The sequence below is a fragment of the Rhamphochromis sp. 'chilingali' genome (genome assembly GCF_963969265.1).
Source record: "Rhamphochromis sp. 'chilingali' genome assembly, chromosome: 14".
In the NCBI taxonomy this organism is placed as follows: domain Eukaryota; kingdom Metazoa; phylum Chordata; class Actinopteri; order Cichliformes; family Cichlidae; genus Rhamphochromis; species Rhamphochromis sp. 'chilingali'.
This window is the reverse complement of record NC_137941.1, coordinates 12,515,610-12,536,484: the sequence shown is the minus strand read 5'-3', so window position 1 is coordinate 12,536,484 and position 20,875 is coordinate 12,515,610. Positions and strand designations below refer to the sequence as shown.

General features: G+C 40.1%; 2 protein-coding genes across 2 annotated transcripts; one reads left to right on the top strand and one right to left on the bottom strand.

The window, feature by feature from the left end:
• Positions 1–2,084: 2,084 nt before the first annotated feature.
• Positions 2,085–6,957, bottom strand: sowahca (sosondowah ankyrin repeat domain family Ca). The gene is made up of 4 exons (XM_080902815.1): positions 6,456–6,957; positions 5,673–6,046; positions 5,102–5,491; positions 2,085–4,234 (listed from the first exon to the last, which is right to left on the bottom strand). Exons 1-4 carry the CDS (start codon positions 6,799–6,801, stop codon positions 3,776–3,778), a joined length of 1,569 nt encoding a protein of 522 aa, XP_080758941.1. The 5' UTR covers positions 6,802–6,957; the 3' UTR covers positions 2,085–3,775.
• A 1,506-nt stretch (positions 6,958–8,463) lies between these two features.
• Positions 8,464–18,682, top strand: septin10 (septin 10). Its single transcript, XM_080901983.1, has 10 exons — positions 8,464–8,621; positions 9,550–9,664; positions 10,190–10,385; positions 10,503–10,689; positions 14,168–14,329; positions 14,622–14,718; positions 15,873–16,041; positions 16,128–16,260; positions 16,621–16,799; positions 17,579–18,682. The coding sequence occupies exons 1-10, from the start codon at positions 8,592–8,594 to the stop codon at positions 17,592–17,594; spliced, it is 1,284 nt and encodes a 427-aa protein (XP_080758109.1). The 5' UTR covers positions 8,464–8,591; the 3' UTR covers positions 17,595–18,682.
• Positions 18,683–20,875: the final 2,193 nt, after the last annotated feature.

The following is a 20,875-nucleotide window of genomic DNA, read 5'->3' as shown; positions in this document are numbered from 1 at the left end:
CTCAAAATTGTCAGCAATATTTTTTTTCTTAATAAGGCCCTCCTGCCTGGGAGCTCCATGTTCAACATCATATGTCCAATATGTCCACTCTCCCTCCTCTGCACATGTCTAAGTCAGCCTTGCCTCTCTAACTTTGTGCTCAACCTGAGGTCTCCCTCTGACGTGCTCATTTCTAATCCTCTCCATCTTCTCAACGAAAATCTTAACTTCTTCAGCTCTGGCACTTTTGCCTTGGCCTCCTGTCTTTTTGTAGTGTCACCATTTCGAAACTAAGCATCATAACAGGTCTCACTACCATCTTGTTAAATCTTGCCTTTCATTGGTTGACACCAGGTATTTAAACCTATCTACCATCAGTACCTCTCCTCCTTGTATGTTCATGGGGTACATGGCGGTCTGATGATTAGTGCTGTCGGCTCACAGCAAGAAGGGTTTGAATCCAGTCTGGAGCCTTTCTGTGTGGAGTTTGCAGTTCTCACAGAGAGAGAGAGTATGCATGGTTTCTCTTTGAGTACTCAGCTTCCTTCCACTGAGACCTTTTCTGACGAGGCTTCAGGGAACAGTAGATGGGTCAGATGCATCTGTGAGGTCTTTTTTTTTAACCGGGCTCACAAATTATTCAAGACTTTTGGTGTAAATAACCAAGGTTTATAGATACATATATATTAGCAGTATTTAAAAAGAGAAAGAACACACACCCTGCTATATATTTCAGAACACACATAATTAATACATAATAGAAACTTTGGCAATTGATTGTAATCGCCTGCAATTTAATTACTTATTAGCAAATCGCTGATATGGTTTATGCAAAAAAAATGTTGATAAGTACCAAAAAATGGTTCAGGCTGGATTCACTGTCTTTTTTTATATCTGCCACAAGACAAACAGCACTCTGATGACAGTACACATTTGTTACTCACTTGATATCTATTTGGCACTGTTTGTGACTCATTAGGGTTTGTCTGAAAGCCATCATCACTGTGGTAACTGTGTGAGATAAAAATGGACTGGACTTGGATTGGTCCAACAGTGGAGGCCCCAGGCTAAAAAGTTGGCACAGTTTCCCTGAAAGGATGGCAGAGGAATTTGCATAATAGGCATTACTCCCTTCACTGTGCATGTAGGTCAGTTACTGCAGTCAAAAAGGCTCTCTATCCTGTCCTGATCAGCAGTCATCCGGTAGATAGCCTGCCTAAGGCAAATCTGGATTCTACATAACCAGAAAAAAAGCACGTCACTTCTGACCTCTATAAATCATTATTTGACTTCTAGACCAGGGAAACCCCAGAGATTACAGAATCATCAAAGGAGCTGTCTTAAGAGCATTCAGTTTTATATAAGAAACATATTGTGTGATACACTGTGACTGTTTACATGTAATCCAGCTTTTATATGGTTGGTTTGATCTGGGAAACACGAAGCAGAGAACAGACAGGGTGCCAGCAGGACATCAGAGCAACAAGAGGATTGGCAATCTGTAGTAATCTGTTCAGGCTCAGGCACTGAGAAATGTATCGTATCCCCCACACACATATGAAAGCTTGTGGGCATTAAATTCCTCTGTACTCTATACTTTCTCTAACCAATGACAAAAATAGCATAGCAGGGAAACACAAAACTGATTGTCCTCTTAGGTTCTCTTAAGTATATTAAGATAAACACGATAAAATCTGATTTTCAAGTATTTGCAAAAATGGATTAAATAGAGTTTATATCCCAACAACAGCAGTGTTGACTTTAGGTCAGTCTGCATAACAAGAGGTGCAAAATAAGAACTGGATACTAATCTGTCTGGTGGGCCATGTGGACAGGAAGTTGTGGATATACTGTAAATGCCAGAGCAAAGCTGGGGTCGTCAGATCATCAATTATTCAGCACCAACAGGCAAGGACAATCAGCTGGTGTCAGCAGGAAGGGCGGATGAAGTGACTCGCTTCAATTGTATTTTTAATCTATTCTGGTAACGTTAACATGAGTATTCACAGCTGCTCTTTACATTTTAAACCTTCTCATTATTACCGAGGCCGTTTCTTTATACAGTCATTGCATCAATGGGACAATACAGCGTAGTTGACAAACTTAAAAACTTTAGATTATGCAAATAAAAACAAAACTTCTTTATTTCACATTTATGGATAAGACATTAATCCAAAAACAAAAGTGGCTCGTTAACAGTGATTTCACACCACACAATCACTTCACAGCATTTTACAATGAAAACACATTTTCTTTATATAGACATAAGAATCAACAGTGTGCTGCATTTCCATTTCCTCTACTCATGCCGCTGAGAAAATGACATAAAATCTCTACATCAAAAGTGTCAAGACATAGAATGACACGAATCTCCGTGATAAAAGTACAAATGCTACAAATTAGTAACAGAACATTCATGAAATTTGGGAGGAAGAAAGGTTCACATATTTGGGAAACCACTTGAGAAATCGCTGCTAAACCTATGGCACATTCTGGCCAGAGTCCTTAGAGAAAACGGAGCTTGATGAATAGATGACAGTGTGCATGCAAAGTCAGACTAATATATGGGAACAATATTGACTTTGTCTCAGTTTCATATGATGTCGTGGTTTCCGGCGGATATCTATGACCGTGGTTGCCTGAACCTTTACCCTTATGAACCAATGAATCCTGTGTCACATTTTTGGAGTAAATATAGAAATGAAATGTCAGATAACAAAGCAAAACTCTGCAACTGACATTCAGAGAGCAATATCTAAATATCAGTGTCTGAACATTTGCATACACACCACACACAAAGCAATGTAGAAACAAGTGAATTAGCTTCAGAAAATTTGAGGTACGTTATCGGCAGTAGAAAAATGTATATAAAGTTGGTGACTGTGCTTCTACTAATCTGTGTTTTTGTATAGCTAATTGGAAACAATTAAACAATTCTTAGCAACATCTCCCCATTAGTGAACCTAACTCTTTTTGGCTCCAACTTTAAATAAACAAAAATGAATGGAGAAATAACTTACCAAGCCCCTTTTGAATATCAGTTAATTTTGCATTTAAACAGGTAAAAATCTGATCCCCTTTTGATGTTATGCCTAGAATTTTAAAAAATAGATATGATTTGGGACCCAAATGGATTTTTCTACTACCAATTTTTAAAAAGTGACAAGTGCAAACATGATGACTGTACACTGTTGCTCGTTATAAAAAAAAAATCTGCGATTTCAACTGTCTGAATATTAAAATCTGCCACTTTAAAAAATAAAATATTTGTTCACATTACAGGAATGTACTAAAAAAAACGTCAGCACCATCTAATTTCAGACTAATAGTGTGTGTAAATATATATTACTCTGCAAACAGAAACGCGGTGAGGAAACAAACCAAAGTGCTTCAAAGTGAAAACTTTCTACAATACTGCTTGTTGCTTTTGCATTTTTATGAACATAACTGTACTGTAACATATTTAAACTATGTTTGTGATGTTAGTTGTCCAAATTAAATAAAGGGGGGAAAAAAAGTCAAAACAAAAATCAAGTTTGAAAGAATTCACAGTCTAGCCAAGGCAAATAAACTGTCACGTGACTGTACCCTTCCCTCAGTGACAAACAATAACTGCAACAGGAACAAAAATAAACTAGAATTTTAGAAAATTTTGTAAAATGTGTTAGTTTCTGCACTGTTATATTTTGTCACTAAAATATCTGACCTGTCAGATAATAAAAGATACCTATGCTACAAATAAAAACACCTGGGAGTGGTGTACAGCTCTGTGTCGCTGGCTTAGAGTGGTGTCGATTTATCCAAACAGGTTGGACAGCGGTCTCGTTCGAAGAGGACTGCTGTGTAGCTCCTCTCCTCTTCCCACCTCTCCTGTGTCCCTGAAGGAGGCGCTGTGGATGATCTGGGCTCTGTGGCGTCCTCTGTGCAGCCGGGCATTCAGTCGGCTCAAAGACGTCTTCCTCTGCATCCCCCCTTTACTCTTCCCGTTCCCCGTTCCATCTTCTGATGCCTCTGTTGGTGAATTCAGCAGCCGGAGCGGGTTCAGATTCCCTTGGAGGACTTTGGCAAATCTCCAGCCCCGACCTCTGCCGCTGCCGTTGTTCTCACTGTCTGACTCAGGTCCCGGTGAGGTGACCACTCCTTCTTCCAGCAGGTCAGCAGCTAGCGGTGGGGACAAGTACTGCATTGGTCTCCTCCCGCTGTAATCTCGAGCTTCAGGGTCTGCATCCCAGTCTGACAGCAGGACACGAACCACCTGTCAATGCAAACACACCGCATGCAAACATGAGAGGTCTCGTTTTCATGGATATTAGAAGGCGACCATGTAGCTGCATTTCTTTCCCTCTCTCTCCCCACTTTCATGTCTGTCTACACCGTCTCTATCCAATAAAGGCTAAAATGCCAAAATAATAATAATACTAATTATTAAAAAAATGAATAACTAGACATTTGAAACTTGTCCACAACTGGGTGTTCCAACAGGGCATTAATCCCAAACACAAATAAAAACTAGAAGGTGTCTGTGAAGGTTCTCAGTCATCCAGGTCATCGTAGTCTAAGGAGCTTGGAAAGGAAAGCGTCTGGACTTCTTTACGTTCAAGCAATGTAAAGAAGTCCAGACGCTTTCCTTTCCAGAAAAAAAACAAACTAGAAGGGATAGAGAAAGCTAACATTAAGCTTCTGGTAAGAGCACTGATCTGTAATAGGTTCTAAATGAATCAACTCTGCACAGGAGAGTGGTCAAATATCCATATTGCTACTAAAACATGTGGTTGAGGTGCAACTTGCTAAGGAATATTGAACCAAATAACAGTGCACGTTTGAACCCCTATGTATACTTTTGGCGCTATGTGGATTGCAGAATATCTAAAATAAGCTCAAACTTCTTGTCATTAACAATATATGCTGTACAATCATTCCATCCTGGAAAAAAAGCTTCAAAGAAATCCTTAAAAAACCCAAATTACCACCTAGGATGAGTGTGTTTAAACTTGTGTTTACAACCATAGTTCAGTTAACTTGTTTTGAGCTAATGTTTCTAGCCTGGGCAGATAAAGTGTAGGTAATTATGTACTGCTTCACTGAGCAGGTGTAACACATGATACTACTCCCTGCAACCCACCTGGGTGTGTCCATGCATGGCGGCCAGGTGCAGCGGTGTGTAACCAGCACTTGATCTCACATTCACATTCACAGGTATAGTGTTCTCTTTGGCAAAGGTGAGCAGCTGAGACAGCAGCTCAGCTTTTCCCTGCTTAGCTGCCCAGTGGAGGCAGGTAAAACCAGTCACAAAGTCTCTCTTGGTCACCAGGCTGGGTTCGACAGCAAGCAGGGGCTGAAGGCTGTCCCACAGGCCGTCTGAGGCGCACAGCATCCACTCGTGCTCTAGAGGGTCCAGGGTTACTGAGGCGCAGTCCTCGTCAGTGGCTGAGGAGAGGAGGGACGCCGAGTCGCCTTCGCTCTTAACCGAGTCCCGGAGGCGTGACCCACGGTTGATCAGAGATCTCCGCACCTGACAGAACATACAATAGCCGTGGCTTTTGTTAAGATTTTTGTGTCACAGCACAAAATGTAGTCATTTAGAAATTCCCAGCAAACTGTTACTTTCCACAGAAAGCTGCCATTCAAAGAAAGAAAAAAAGAAGGGCAAAAGCAACAAATACTTAATGATAATAAAAAGCACTGTGTCCTACCTGAGGAGAACTACTCATCATCAGCTCTATGAAGTTCCTGCGACTTCCTTTGGGTGTTTGGATATCTCCTATATGGTCCAGTCCCTCCAGAGCACTGTCTTCAGACAGGCAGCTGGTCAGCATGGCACGCTGTGACCCTCTAGACACCCTGCGTGCCCCTCTTGTCTGCTGGTTATGAGATCCTCCGGGTTGGGCCTGGTCGAGATCTGGCATCCCAAGAACTGGAGCTGACTCTCGTCTCCTTCTGTCTCTTAGCTTCACTTCACCTCCTCCACCAGGGGTAGGAACTCCTGTGCTGGTCTTGCTCTGGGATGGGGTTGCAGGTTTCTTATTGCCATTTGTCTGTTTGTCATTGTCCAGTGGAAAGTGGACCCCTGTAAGACCATTAATTTTTTTTGTGTTCATTCAACTTCATGCAGACTTTTGATCACATGCTGCAGAATTTAACAGGCTGTTGTTGTTATTTTTCCTCACTGGTGTCATTAGTATCCTGAACCTTAGGGATTTTGTGTTTTTGGCAGGAAATGATTCCAAATTAAATTGAATCAAACACTATTTTGTACGGTGAAAAAAAAAAAGAAGCAGTATGCGTATATTGGCCTGTAAAAACAACAAAATAATTGCCAAACCTTTTATTTATTCGTGCTGTATTACAAATAAACAAGTAGACAGTACATAAACAAAAATATAGATAAAACAGCCTACGTTACACGTAAGAAAGCAATTCATGGATAAAACACGCGCGTAAAAATCACGCAAACACAATGGATCCGTCGTCCTCACCTGTTTGGTCGCCCTTATCATGATTGCCGTTGACACAGTTGTTGTCCAGCGTCTCTTGGATGTTGCCATTGCACTCCGCACCATCGTGGCCATCTACGTCTGTACGCATCACCGACGCCCCGCTGCCTTCACTGTTCAAACACACAAATTTCACGCCGTTTTCTACCTTCACGAAACCCACGCTGTCAACGATGCTTTTCAGCACCTCGCGATCCACCCCTTCCTTCGACTGTTCATTCAGCGATAGGAAATGATCGATCAGCTCCATATGTTGGACCCTCCCTCCTCTCTCCGACAGGAACTCCTGCACGGCTTGCACTGTGCAGCGGGACGCCATCATCATCATCGTCCTCGTCCTGAACGACTCAGACAGAGCGCAAAGATCACTGGGTTATTTGCGCACGAAGGTTTAAAAATGAGCCCATTAACGCGCTCATTCGCTTAAGGAGAGGATGACAGCATCTTCTTCTCTGGCCTCCTCCTCTCCTCCATGGGAAGACCAGTGTTTAGCTCTTTCAGACAGGGGGCGCTCACATCGTCTCACAGGCAAGGGGCAAGAATCATGTTGCGTTCCAGTGCTCATCGGAAACGCGGGCTTCCCAGACGACTAGTTATTTAAAAGTGACCATAAATACTGCGTATACATAATATATAATAAAATACACATTTTTTTCCGGTCAACACACTCACAGTATTAATAATAATTGCACTGCACAATTTGAACTTTTCAAAATAATATCCAAGGTTCATCCAGATTGCATTATGTTCATCCTATTTACGGCTATCTTTCATGCCCAGCTGGAGTTTCTTTTTGCATGCAGTGAGGAAACCGGACTCAATCTCCTTGTATTTTTGCAAAAACTTGGCCAGATTAAGAGGATTCTGATCCTAAAACATTTACCTCACCTCACAAAGAAAAGTAATCCACCGCAGAACTTGATCTTTCAGTCCTTATTAAAATTTTACAAAACAACAAAAACAGGAGGTTATTTGAGTAAACAAATACACCTTAACAGTCAAGAAGTAAATTCAAGGGGAAGAGCACAAATTATTGACCTAAAAGGTGCAAATTGAACCTTAAGCTTATTAAACCTGTACTTATTTGTTATATTAAGATTTCAACCAAAATACAAAAAAGATGATACAATATGAAGAATCGAAACAGAACCAGGACAAAAATAAATGTTTCTTTTAAACAATGGAAATCATTCTGTTCCACATTTTTACATTTGTTTACGATCTGATTTTTAGACTGTTTTTAAAATGACATAGTGAACAGAACAATCGTAATTCCTCATTACAGTTACTCACATTTACCCATATAACAGATACACCTTGTATTTGTTTTTAAATTGTCCTGGCCCTGTTCTTAGTTAACATGCTTTCCCTCTAATTTAAAACCTCCAAATACAGTTTAGAAGGAGATTTTTTGTGCTTTGTACAATATCGGTGGAGTCCGGAGCTCAATGAAACAGTAGAATTTTAAGGCATGCAATTTAATGGATATTCTAATCCCTTGATCATAATAATCTGATAATATTTAATCTATTTATAATTGCTTTAGCTTTCTTCTGTAGCATATAAACCGGATTAGTTAGTTGGTCTTACATGCATTTCCCCATAGCTATACACAGCAGATCCTATATGGAACAGTTTTAAATTAATATGATATATATAATGATTTTTCATTTCGTTATTTTATTATAATAATCACACCTCAAAAAAATCTAATTTCATACATTTTAATGTTTTGTCGGTGCAAACAGTCCCCAAAGTAAGCACTGGGAAAATTAAATTGCGCTGTACCATTATTAGAAAAGGGGGGCGATTTTATTACTGCATTAAGTTTTTCTTGCTTTTCAGCGCTATCTTATCTTTTATTTTTGTAAATTACATGCTGTAGAACATTTAAATATTGGAGCCTCCGCAAAATTTGCCATAACTTGCATTACTGTCGATATAAAGAAAATTTAAAAATCGTCCCATTACTACATTGTGTTTAATGGTGTCGTCTGTCCAGTTGTCGACAGCAGTAGGGCGATATTGAGCGAGATTCTTTGAGAAAGAAGTCGATCCTTTTCTAATTTTTATTTTTTTAAAGTTATTTCTGAATCTGTTTACGACCCATCTTAAGTTATGGCTTCTTCGGATGTTGCGCGGCAGCCGGTTAGTATTTTTTTTATTTTTTTTTACTCTGTGTTGTCGACAATAAACTTCTTTCTAGACAGTTGAGCAGGGAGTGTCCGAGGCTATCGTTAAGTTAGCTCCTAGCCTGAAAACTTTCAGTTATTACACTTATGGAAAACATTCATGTTTAAACGGGGCAAAGTTTAAAACTCGACAACATATGTATGATGTGCTATCAACACAAGCACTGAACCCTTTTTTTTTTAAAAAGATCCCCGGTTATGCCTTTCACTACGGTAAACGGCTGAGAGGGCGCTAGCTGGCTAAGGCTACACTAGCAGTGCTACATTAGTTTCATAGAATCGTTAACGTTAGCTCCGTGATAAGCTTTTGAAAATATGTGTGCAATTCGTGCCTGCCGCAAGATGTATTTGTACGTTGCGGGAGCTTTGTGACACAAATATCATTGATTATTAGCCCTCACAAATCTGAATGAAAGTTGGCGTTTCGACCTCCAGCAATGACAAGGATTCAGAAATAAAGCACAGCACCGCCCACAGAGTTATTAAAGGTTCTTAGTCATAGCATATCTAAATCAGTGCTGCTGACCACCTACACTCGGGAAGTTTCATTAATTTAGACTGGAGAAGGTCTGACAAAGTGGACGACGGTGATATTTAAAGTTATCTCAGGCTTTTGGAAGTTAGGTGGATTTATCTTATTGTCCTATTTAACGTCTTCTAACCGCTTTTGTGCCTCTTTGGCCCACACACAGGCTTTAAAAACCAGATTTATCTAATCAGGCAAAGAATAAAGACAAAAATACGTAAACATCTTGGCTGGACTAGACTACTCGGTGCATTATGTGATTCTGTTTGTTTGTAAGTGCAATATTTTGTGAAATAAGAGAGGAAAAAAAGCATCATAATGTTACAACCCAGCTTTTCCTGTCAAATTTATTCCACAGGATAAAGGAGTCCGGTCCTTGTCTCTTGCTGGCCATGTGGGCTTTGACAGCCTTCCTGACCAGCTTGTCAACAAGTCCATCTGCCAGGGCTTCTGCTTTAATATTCTCTGCATCGGTACTGTGTCGCTCACACATAGATACATAGATGAAACTCTGCATAATGTATGCAGAGTTTCTTTTTGCTGTTGATGATGCGCTAATTAAAAAAAATTTTTTTTTTGGTATTTAGGAAAAAATTAAGACTTTTTTTTATTATTTGTCATGTCATTTAGACAGGAGTAGTGGACATTTTTGTTGAACAAATTGACAGGAATAACAGAACATAGACTCTCTCAGAAAGTTTTATTGCCTTTATAAAACGTAGGTAGATTGTCTGTCATTAAATAGTAATAGAAATGCATTGCTAAATTTTATTTTGCATACAAACATTCAGTTAATGATCTCAGTTTGCAGCTCTTAGTCAGGCATTCCTGATGTTAAAGCTCCTGCACACTTAGCTAGAATTAATTGTGACCACAGTTGCATTGCTGGATAAATCTGACTTTCTGGCAGTTATAGTTACAATAAAATTGTACTGAAAAGTTTCTGTTTCAAGTTTAGTTACTAAAGATTGCATCATACGTCTCTTTTGTGCCCCTAGGTGAGACGGGTATAGGCAAGTCTACACTGATGGACACGCTATTTAATACCAACTTTGAGAACTTTGAGTCATCCCACTTTGAACCTCAGGTGAAGCTCCGGGCTCAAACATATGACCTGCAGGAGAGCAACGTCAGACTACGTCTCACTGTGGTCAACACAGTTGGCTTTGGAGACCAGATGAATAAACAAGAGAGGTACGGGGAAGAGCTGAGTAGGTTATTAATGTTGGAGGATTGCGACTGCCGTGAAGTGATTTTACTGTCGTTGTGAACTTGCCAGTTACTGATGATCACTTTATGTATGTCTTTTAGCTACCAGCCTGTGGTGGACTACATTGACAGGCAATTTGAGAGTTATCTCCAGGAGGAGCTAAAAATCAAGCGTTCTCTTCACAACTACCATGACTCACGAGTCCATGCCTGCCTTTACTTCATTTCCCCCTCAGGCCATTCACTCAAATCCCTTGATCTGGTCACCATGAAGAAATTAGACAGCAAGGTAGGAGAAAGGACCACAGTGTCTTCTGCATGTCAGAGGGTATAATAAATGTGTTGTATTTCTCAGTGTCACTGTAATGTAATACTTAAGAAAATCTGTCAGTTTTAAAGTTGTTTTCTTTATGTTTGAAGTAGAAAAAGTAGCAAGTCAAGTTGTTTCACGCATTTTGTGTAATTGATGGCGAAACTTACCTGTGTCTGTGGTTGCAGTGCTACTAAGTAGCATAGTTAATAGCAGGCTTAAGTTTAAAAAAAAAATCTAGCCCAGCAACATTTCAGTCAGGCGGCTCACATTTGAAATGTATTATTGCAGCACAAGAATATAATTGGCGTTGGCATCTAGATATGTTACACTTGTTCATTGGGGAATGATGATGTACTCCAAAGGTTAAAACGTAATTAAAAGGGCATGTTTGGTATTTGATCTGAGGAGAGTCAGGTGTGTTGATGTGTATGTCACAACATACCTTCAAACCTAGTTTGTGCTCACAATTGTTACTTTTGCAAACAGCAGCATTCACCAAAACTGACGTCACAACTATTGGCATGCGCCATGCTGTGGTGTAGTTTGGGCTTGTCGTTTCCCTTTTCGATTCCCTTTTCGACCTGACACACAAATCTATGATCATGTTGGTTTTTAACTACCATTTAAGTAAATATCAGAACAGAAGCTAAGATTCCCGGAATATACAGATGGTTTGAAGAGATTATACGTTTTGGAGGAAAAAACCAAACCAACTTGCTTTTCATGTCTTCTTGTTTTGACTTTTCTACTCTTATGCCAGCACTAATGCCAAGATTTTTTTTAAAATGGTAAATGCCCTGTATTTGTATAGCGCTTTACTTAGTCCCTAAGGACCCCACAGCGCTTCACACTACATTTAGTCATCCACCCATTCACACACTGGTGATGGCAAGCTACATTGTAGCCACAGCTGCCCTGGGGCGCACTGACAGAGGTGAGGCTGCTGGACACTGGCGCCACCGGGCCCTCTGACCACCACCAGTAGGCAACGGGGGAAGTGTCTTGCCCAAGGACACAACGACCGAGACTGCCGGAGCCAGGGCTCGAACCGGCAACCTTCCGATTACAAGACGAACTGCCAACTCTTGAGCCACGATCGCCCTGTGCTGAATTCAGGAGAAAACCTGTCATTCAGGAGAAGTCTGAACTGAGCTGGTTTGCTCCAGGTGCCAATATAAACAATGCCGGGGCTGTGGTGACGTTGCATTTGGTGTGCGTTGACCATAAACCAGGCTTAAGTTGTCTACCTGACCTGGACCACTGCCCTCGGTCCACAACAGGCCAGTGATTACCAATGAGGAAAGGGGCAATAATGCAGTAGACATTCTGTAAGGCACCATTTCATTACAGTTAAAAGGGTAAGACAATGACAAGAATTGTTGTGTGGAGATGGGTAGTAAAAAATAGAATATGATGTAGACCATATACTAAAAGCATTGTAATCTCCGCATTTAGTTTGGAGCTAAAGATGACGAATTGAACATTATAAAAGATACTCTGAAAAATCAGGCCAATGCTGAAGTGCCGTAAACGTTTTATGGCCGCCAGTGGATAATAACTGTGGTTCCAAAAAAGAATTTATAAAAGGTTATCTGAAAACCACCCTCAACTTCCTTTCTTTGTGACCTCAGTAAAACACCTTATTGTTATTTTTAGGTAATCCTGAATAATAAAAACAAAAGTTAAAAATCTGGTCAAGAGAATTATGGAGGATATGTTCAGTTTCAGATCCTCCTCTTATTACACGCAGTTTCAAAAGACCAAGGAGGTGATGGCAAACGCTGTTCAGCTTAGAACAGGATTTCACAAACCACTGGCTGATGTCACTGTGGTTACATCCATCTTTTGTACTGTCTGTGGATGAAGATGAAGGCTGGCTTAACTTTGATAGCTTTGTCTTCAGTGAACTACAGGGATAACAGGAGATTAATGATGCGTTCATGATGCATTTGCAGGAGATAAATTTCAAACTTGGAAGCGACAACTGCAAAAGGTGCCTTCTTTTAGTGCTTCTTTAGTAGGAATACAGTGTGAAAACATTTAACATGAAGACAGATTATATGTGGTTGTGTGTGGGAGAGATGGTGGGAGTTTCTGTATAAGTTGCTACTGAGGTTGTTTTTATGTCTGACTGCTGGGAGAGGTTCACTGTCCAACTAACTGAACCCCCTTCTATCCATTCCTCTTGAAATGGTTAGAGAGTTTCCCATGCTCCCTGTGTGTAGCAACTTTGTGCTTTTTGTGTGTTTGTGTGGTTTCGCTGCTCTGGAGTGTTGGTAACCCTGGATTTGCGTGTGAAAGGGATAGAAGCAGCACTGGAATGCTGTAATCACCTCACGCACACACACTCGAGTTGTCCTTCTGTGTCAGTGTACAGAACCACACAGAAAGAGCCAATTGTTCAATCTGCAGCAGTGACAGACAGGCAGTCACTCAGACAGCTGTTGGATCAGATCTCTTAAGACTTCTCTGCTGGGGTCAGTGTGTGTGTATTCTGTATGTGTGTATGGGTGTGTGTGGTCTGGCCCCAGAAGCTCGCCCAATGACAACAAGTCATTCCAGGTCCCAGTTTGGTTTGACAACGTGACAGACAGACAGGAATGTGGGACAGCGTGGTGAACTGCTGGGCCAGAAATGACATTCAGAAAACATGGTTTTTATAACACTTAGCAAAAAATAGTTTTAGGAGAAAGAATTTCTGATAAAGAGAGAGACAACAAATACAGTTCCCGTTCTTGTTGAGTGATACTGTTACCAGTCTGATGACAGGATGTATTTAATGTGTCTACATGTACTTTCACGGTATGCTGTGCTGTGAAAACAACTTGTTTTAGCTCAATTAGTGGATGCCTGTGATATCAGGAGTTGCTCTTTTTATTGAAGATAACTTTGTGAATTTAGTGTTTTGAATTTTATATATTGTCTACATGCAGCTTAAAGACAACAGTAGTTGCTGTCATGGTATTTAGTTCTTATTGAGAATAAAAGTCTCTAAATTAATGTGATAGCTGTGATGAAAATACATTTATTTGTTTCTATTTTATATTTTTCAGTATTTATCTGTATATAAATGTCCTTTAGCATACTGAGGGGAAATGCAGTGGTTTGCATGTCTTAGTTCTCAGTGTCATTGAACCATATCAAGCTACTGATATCAGTGCGGCCTTGCATTCTTTAGTGGATTTATAATTTTGTGCATTTGAGGCATTGGATGTTAATGGAGATGAAGGTCTGACTATGAAAATGGAAGCTAAAGTGTGACTCCATCATAACAAAGACATGGTGAAAATATGTTTGATGGTAAACTGGATTATCAGATTATCATTTTGTTTTTAATTATTATTATTATTTTATTTCACAGATGGCATGAAAAGTTATTTTCTGTAGCTGGCATGTATTTGTAAAAAATACTGTCACTATGCTTATCATGAACATTTATCACATCTGTCTGTAGGTGAATATCATTCCAGTGATTGCCAAGGCCGACACAATCAGCAAGAGTGAACTGCACAAGTTCAAGATCAAGATCATGAGTGAGCTGGTCAGCAATGGTGTCCAGATATACCAGTTCCCACTGGATGATGAGACAGTGGCCAAAGTCAACACTACAATGAATGTAAGGAAACACACACACACACACAGACTTTTCTCAGATACAGGTTTAGGTGAATGTTTTTACTGGCAGAAATGTTCGAAACATATAATTCAAATTTCAGACACACACCGTGTGTGTTTTGTTTTGTCAAAGGAAACATTTCTGAGGTGTAAAAGGAATCTGTGATTTTAAGTGAGAATATTAGTGTAGGCGTTTGATCTACAACAGCTTTAGTTAAAGTATTTTTCCAAGCTGTGTCTTTTGCTTCAGATGCATGAATCCGTCTTGTATATGATTTTTTTTTTTCTTTAAGGGTCATTTGCCATTTGCTGTAGTAGGCAGCACAGAGGAAGTTGCTGTTGGAAACAAGATGGTGAAAGCTCGCCAGTATCCATGGGGTGTAGTGCAAGGTAGGATGAATTACTCTGTTTATGGATTTCTTTAAAGCTTTGGCAGTTCACCTTAACATTTTCCTTTACTGTGGTTTTCACTGGCTACACTTTGTGTCATGCTTGAAACTAGTGCTGGGCGATATGGAAAAAATATTTATCACAAATCAATTATTTTATATCACGATAATGATATATATCACGATATACGACAATTTTACCTTGTTTCCAGTTATTCTCTGGAAAGTTTGACAAATTTCATTGCTCACTTTTCTCCAATTTTAATTTGAAAAGACATTTAACAGAACTGTTACAAATAAGAAACAAACATTTTAGTGCAGCAATATCAATGTATCAAATGAAAACAGCGGCTACTGTGATTTGTTTATGGCCCTGGGACGTTTTCTCATTGTGCGAAAGACTGCTGTATCTTCAGCTGGCTATAGTTCTTCTTTTTCCAGCTTGCTCCCATTGTTTCACAACTTGGTTTAGCTCGGGTTTTCTGGGTTCTTGAGTATTCTTTTTCTTGGACCTTCTGTAGGTGATAGAAGAGATTTGTTGTGTTGCCATCAGGCGCGGGAATAGTTTTATGGCATAGCTTGCAAATGGGCGTCTTCCGCTCTGTCGGTGCTGTTGAACCCGAAATGTAACCAAATCACAGACGTACCCCCTCTTTTCGGTAAAAGTGCTTCTTCTTGGGGTGCTGTGTAGCTGTCTCTGCCTGTTGCATGTCCGGGCATGAAACTGCAACCTGTCGCGCGTCCATCGTTTTGAGTTGCCATAAAGCATCTCGCAAATCCGGGTGCACATAAAGCAGCACCATGTCGCAAAACCACAAGACGGAGTTTCTTTACGAAAAATATAATTTTTTTTTTTATACTTTATTTTCTTGTGCATAAAGTTAGAGTATGTATAGTGACAAGACAACACTAATATATTTGCAACAGGCTATTTAATGATAAATTTTATGTAATAATTTATACAATTAGGTTAGGAACGATAGAAACTATAGAAGACAAATGCACGATAGACACTTTTCTATCGTCCAGGCGATATATATCGTCATATCGCCCAGCACTACTTGAAACTATTTTTTTTTTTTTTTTAACTTGAAGTTTAGAATGTATTTTATTATGAAGAATAACCCTTTGATTTCTTTGATGTGTGTGTGTCAGTGGAAAATGAGAATCACTGCGACTTTGTTAAGCTGAGGGAGATGCTCATATGCGTAAATATGGAAGACCTGAGAGAGCAGACCCACACTCGGCATTACGAGCTTTACAGACGCTGCAAGCTTGAAGAGCTTGGTTTCAAAGACACAGACTCAGAGTGCAAACCTGTCAGGTATGACGTCACAAACCCATGCATACATCCACAAAATGAGAAAATGCACGGGCATATGACTTACAGCTGAGTTATGTGTGTTGCAGTTTGCAGCAGACGTATGAGGCAAAGCGTCAGGAGTTTCTGGTGGAGCTGCAGAAGAGGGAGGATGAAATGAGGCAGATGTTTGTGCAGAGGGTAAAGGACAAGGAAGCGGAACTAAAGGAGGCTGAAAGAGAGGTATACAGTGCATACATGCAAACTGATGTCCTCACAACACACCTTAAGCAATGTGCTTTTTGCCCCGAGTTTCCTATTCTTTATATTTAATAGACAAATAAAATCTCGCATCAGCTGAAGAGATTAAAGTAAAGTGTTTCCTATTGGAAAAATAAAGTCAGCTTTTCCATTTTTCCCCATTAAAGAAGTCATTTATTTATATTCCGCTTTCAGTTTTATGCTCTATTATAAAAAAAAATTCACTGATGTTTTGTTTTCACCCAATCAGTCTACCTTTCTACACTTTTACATTCAATTTGTTCGACGTGTGAAAGTAAGTATTATGTAATGAACATGTGTTGTCACATCTCATTCTTTCAGCTCCAGAGTCGTTTTGAGCAGCTCAAGCGCCTCCATGCAGAAGAGAAAGCTGCTTTGGAGGAGAAGAAGCGGCTTCTTGATGACGACCTAAGCTCCTTCGGCAAGAGAAAAGCTGCTGCCCAACTCCTGCAGGCCCAGAGCCTCACTGCCAATGGCAAGAAGGACAAAGACCGGAAGAAGTAAGAGAATTCTGCAAATACCAATGCCTGTGCTTTTATGGAATACTGGGGGGCGAGTCATACTGGACATCTGAGTAATGTGTTAGGAATAAATAGATTCCACATTGTTTTTTGGAAATGAAAATTATCAACATACAGACGGCTGAATTCATCAAACCAAAGAAAAAATGATGGCTTAAAATTACAGTTGATTTTTGTGAAGTTATCAAAAAACTCATGACTCCTCGAGTGATGCCACTGACCAGCCAATCGTGGCATGCAGTCTGTAGATGTCATATTTTTAATACCTGCTCAGATTGCTTGGAACCCCGGCTGGTCAGGTACTATTTTAGTATCTGGTACCAGGTACTATGACCTAATGGAAAACCCCTGAAAAGTCGATCTGAGTAGGTAATAATGGAAAAGGAGCTATTGTTGCCTCTTAGTGCTCCTGTTGTTAATTTCATAAACACCTCTGCTCCTTAACTGGCCAGATCAATACCCCAGAAGTTTACCTGGTGTGATGCTATACTTTGATTAAAAAGTGTTCCTTTATACATATATAATCATAATATCATATTGTGAGTAAGCACCCCTGCACAGGTCATTAATTACTTGTTCTCTAAGAGACAGTGCAGATGAAGACATACTCATTGAGCTCAAGGGTATCAAATCTGATAACTAATGAGGATGTTTAAGATCTGTGCACATGTAAGATGTTTAAGTTATTGTCACTGATTAACTGCAAACGGGAAATTCTGTAAGTTGCTCATATGTCTCTCTCTTGTTCTTTTTTTCAGTTCTGGTTTCATGTGAAGATTCTCAGTTGTGACCAGCAAAACCGGTGACATTATACCCCACACCCTTTCCACACCCCTGTGGCCAGTTGTAACACTAAAGAAACCGCCCACATAAATCAGTTCAACAAAGTCCAAAATGGGTTTTAAAATGAATCATGTATTTAATTTTTTATCTTTCTAGCAGTGAAGTGGTTCCTGTGAGGTACAATTCACTTTCAGCTTGTCAGCACCATATGTAATAATCCATCACCATTTTTACAGGTTTGTCTAGTGTTTCCGTCATTAAGAGTTGTCAGAAGTGTCACAGGATATTATATTTCCCTGTTTCTTTCTAGTTTTTTATATTCTCTTTGTTTGGTACACCACCTTGATGCTCTAAATCTTCAATCTGAACATACTAGCATTAACTAAAAAAAACCCCCAAAAACACTGTTAGGAACCTCACATGTTCTCTTGCGGTTGTTCCAAAGGGAACAAATTGGTTCAGAGTGTTTCACTTCTCTGCCGAGGTTTACAGTTAAACGGTTTTCTGAGGAGGGTAAAACAGAGGCTTGGTTTGGGATTAGGTACATGTTACTGTGTATTTTTATACATATATTTTTTGTTTTACTTGCTCTCTTATTTTCATTTTTATTTTATTTTTTTTATATATTGACACAAACCGTTGACGCTTGCAGTCCTGTCTGTATGAGAAGAGCTGACTCACGGGGAAAAAATGCATCACACCGAGTCGCTGTTTGAGGGAGAATTGTATTTCTCTGAAGACTGTATTCTACATATTTCTGTTCATCGCTTTTCGGACTTTTTAACTGTGTGAAACCCTTTCTCAGCAATACTCCAGCATAAACCGCTGCTGGTTTCAATGATTAAAAAAAAAAAAAAAACTTACTGTATTTACACTAGTTAAAGGTAATAGTGCCTTATCTGTATTAAACCTAAAAACTACGTTATCCAGTTTGTGATCACATCCAGGGAAACACATCGATGCCTACTGGATAAATGCTTGCCTGAGACACATTTGTACTACACTTATATTTAAGGAATAAACAGTATTATATGGGAGCTTTTCTTCTTTCTAAATAAATCTTTGTATTTTTATGATGATGGATTGTGTTTGTCTACTTCATTAAAGGCTGGGATGTTTATAGGCAACACATCTACTGGTACCATCTACTGGTACAGCGTGAGGTTCAGACTGTGATGTAATGAATGAGGACTGATTTAACCGTACCCACAGTCTGTTTGCACTGGCTTCAAAGATTTGACAGTGGAAGAGCTACAAACTGAAATGTTATGTCCATGTGTAATGGCATCATTGCAGTCCTGCCAAGGAATTCCCCCAGGATATCTAATTGTGGAGATTATTACACTATTAAATGTACTGTTGGTCTGACATTATACACTGTATTTGGGGGAAAGCATTTCTTTAGCGAGGCCTGTTTTTGCCTCACTAAAGTTTTATTGTTGGTTGCTGACACCACATCTAATCACTGGAATAACACTTTTAAGGCATTTGAACGTTTTCTTTTATACCGTACCCACATCTCCGAGGATCTCACCTGGACGACCAACTGCTCCAAGCTGGTCAAGAAGGCTCACCAGCGCCTCTTCTTCTTGAGGACTCTGAGGAAGAACCACCTGTCCTCAGACACCCTGGTGAACTTCTATCGCTGCACCATCGAGAGCATCCTGACCAACTGTATAACAGTCTGGTACGGGAACTGCTCTGTCTCGGACCGGAAGGCGTTGCAGAGGGTCGTGAAAACTGCCCAGCGCATCGCCGGAGCACCACTTCCTGCCATAAAAGACATCTACAGGAAGCGGTGTCTGAAAAGGGCTGGGAAAATCATCAAAGACCCCAGTCACCCATCACATGGACTCTTCACCCTCCTGCCCTCTGGGAGGCGCCACAGGAGCCTCCGGACTAAGACCACCAGGTACCGGAACAGCTTCTTCCCCACAGCTGTCAGACTCCTGAACTCTGCCTCCTGACATCTGACCCACGTTAAACTCATGGACTGAACATACACACACCCACAATGGACAACTGTACCCTCAAACACAATAATAACATGGACTGAACCACCACTCACAACCACTAGCACTTTATATTGCCTCTGTAGAAACTATCTACACCCTCACTTATCTTAACTGCACTACTGTATAGCTCTGTGTAAATAATCATTCTGTACATTCGATAATCTTTAACCCTACAACTGTTTACAACTTGCATAGTTCCCATTTCTGTATAGCTGTATATCCCAGATTCTGTAAAGTTATTTATTTCATATTCTGTATAGTTTTTCATATTTATATCCTGTTCATATCCTGTACATAGCTTGTACTCACTACAGCCTGTACATACTTATAGTTATAGAATATTCACAACATACTTCATACCGTGTACATTATAACATACCATAATAGACCCATTTCTGTAATATACTCACATATCTATATTATTGCTAATATATATTGTAATATATCTATATCACTAAAGCACTTCTGGATGGATGCAAACTGCATTTCGTTGCCCTGTACCTGTGCATGTGCAATGACAATAAAGTTGAATTCTATTCTATTCTAATTCTAAAAGAAAAGAAAATGCCTCCATCTGTGTGGTTCAGTTAGAAGAAATGTTAATGTCTACATTTCGTTTTCCTTTTCTCAGAAGATAAGTGGAAGAAGCTCTCCCTTTGCTTTAGAGTAAGATTTAGTAGGTAACAGCAGCTTAACATCTCCCCTACCCACCACTTGCTATATCTGAACACGAACACACACACACACACAAAGGGAGTGCCCTATATTGCCTGATAAAGGACTTGTACCCTGCAGTGTCTTACCCTACAGCCCTCTTTCCCTTAGTGCGACTCTGGAGCTGGCACACAGACAGGTGGAAAGACAGCTCTGGCGTATAGCAGAGGAATGCTGATCGATTCCTTGCAGGAGCCTGCAGCACCTCACTGGTATAATAAGCTGAGAAGTGGATACCTAGAGGAGAACCATTTCACCCAGGAAAACTGTGGAGAATGGGCACGTGTGTGTGTGTGTGTGTATATACAGACACCTTCAGCTGCTCTCTAGGAGATTCAGCTCCCAGGTGGGAAGTGATTTCACCCAGTTTTCCTGGAAGAACACAATCTGTGCACTGCAGAAATCTGAAAAATCAAAGAAAAAAGTGCAGCATTCCCTCTCTCTGCTTTAAACGCAGCAGTTTGAGTGTTAGAGTCGAGTTTTTTATGACTGGGTTTACAGCTAAGATAGCTGTCATACACCTGCACTCGCACATGCAGACAT

Coding starts and splice junctions, on each gene's coding strand:
- sowahca (XM_080902815.1), bottom strand. CDS start 6,801: ATGATGATGATGGCGTCCCGCTGCACAGTGCAAGCCGTGCAGGAGTTC. Junction 6,047..6,455: donor TGATAAGGGCGACCAAACAG/GTGAGGACGACG, acceptor ATGGTCTTACAG/GGGTCCACTTTCCACTGGAC. Junction 4,235..5,101: donor CCATGCATGGACACACCCAG/GTGGGTTGCAGG, acceptor TTGCATTGACAG/GTGGTTCGTGTCCTGCTGTC.
- septin10 (XM_080901983.1), top strand. CDS start 8,592: ATGGCTTCTTCGGATGTTGCGCGGCAGCCG. Junction 8,622..9,549: donor CGGATGTTGCGCGGCAGCCG/GTTAGTATTTTT, acceptor TTTATTCCACAG/GATAAAGGAGTCCGGTCCTT. Junction 10,386..10,502: donor CAGATGAATAAACAAGAGAG/GTACGGGGAAGA, acceptor TATGTCTTTTAG/CTACCAGCCTGTGGTGGACT.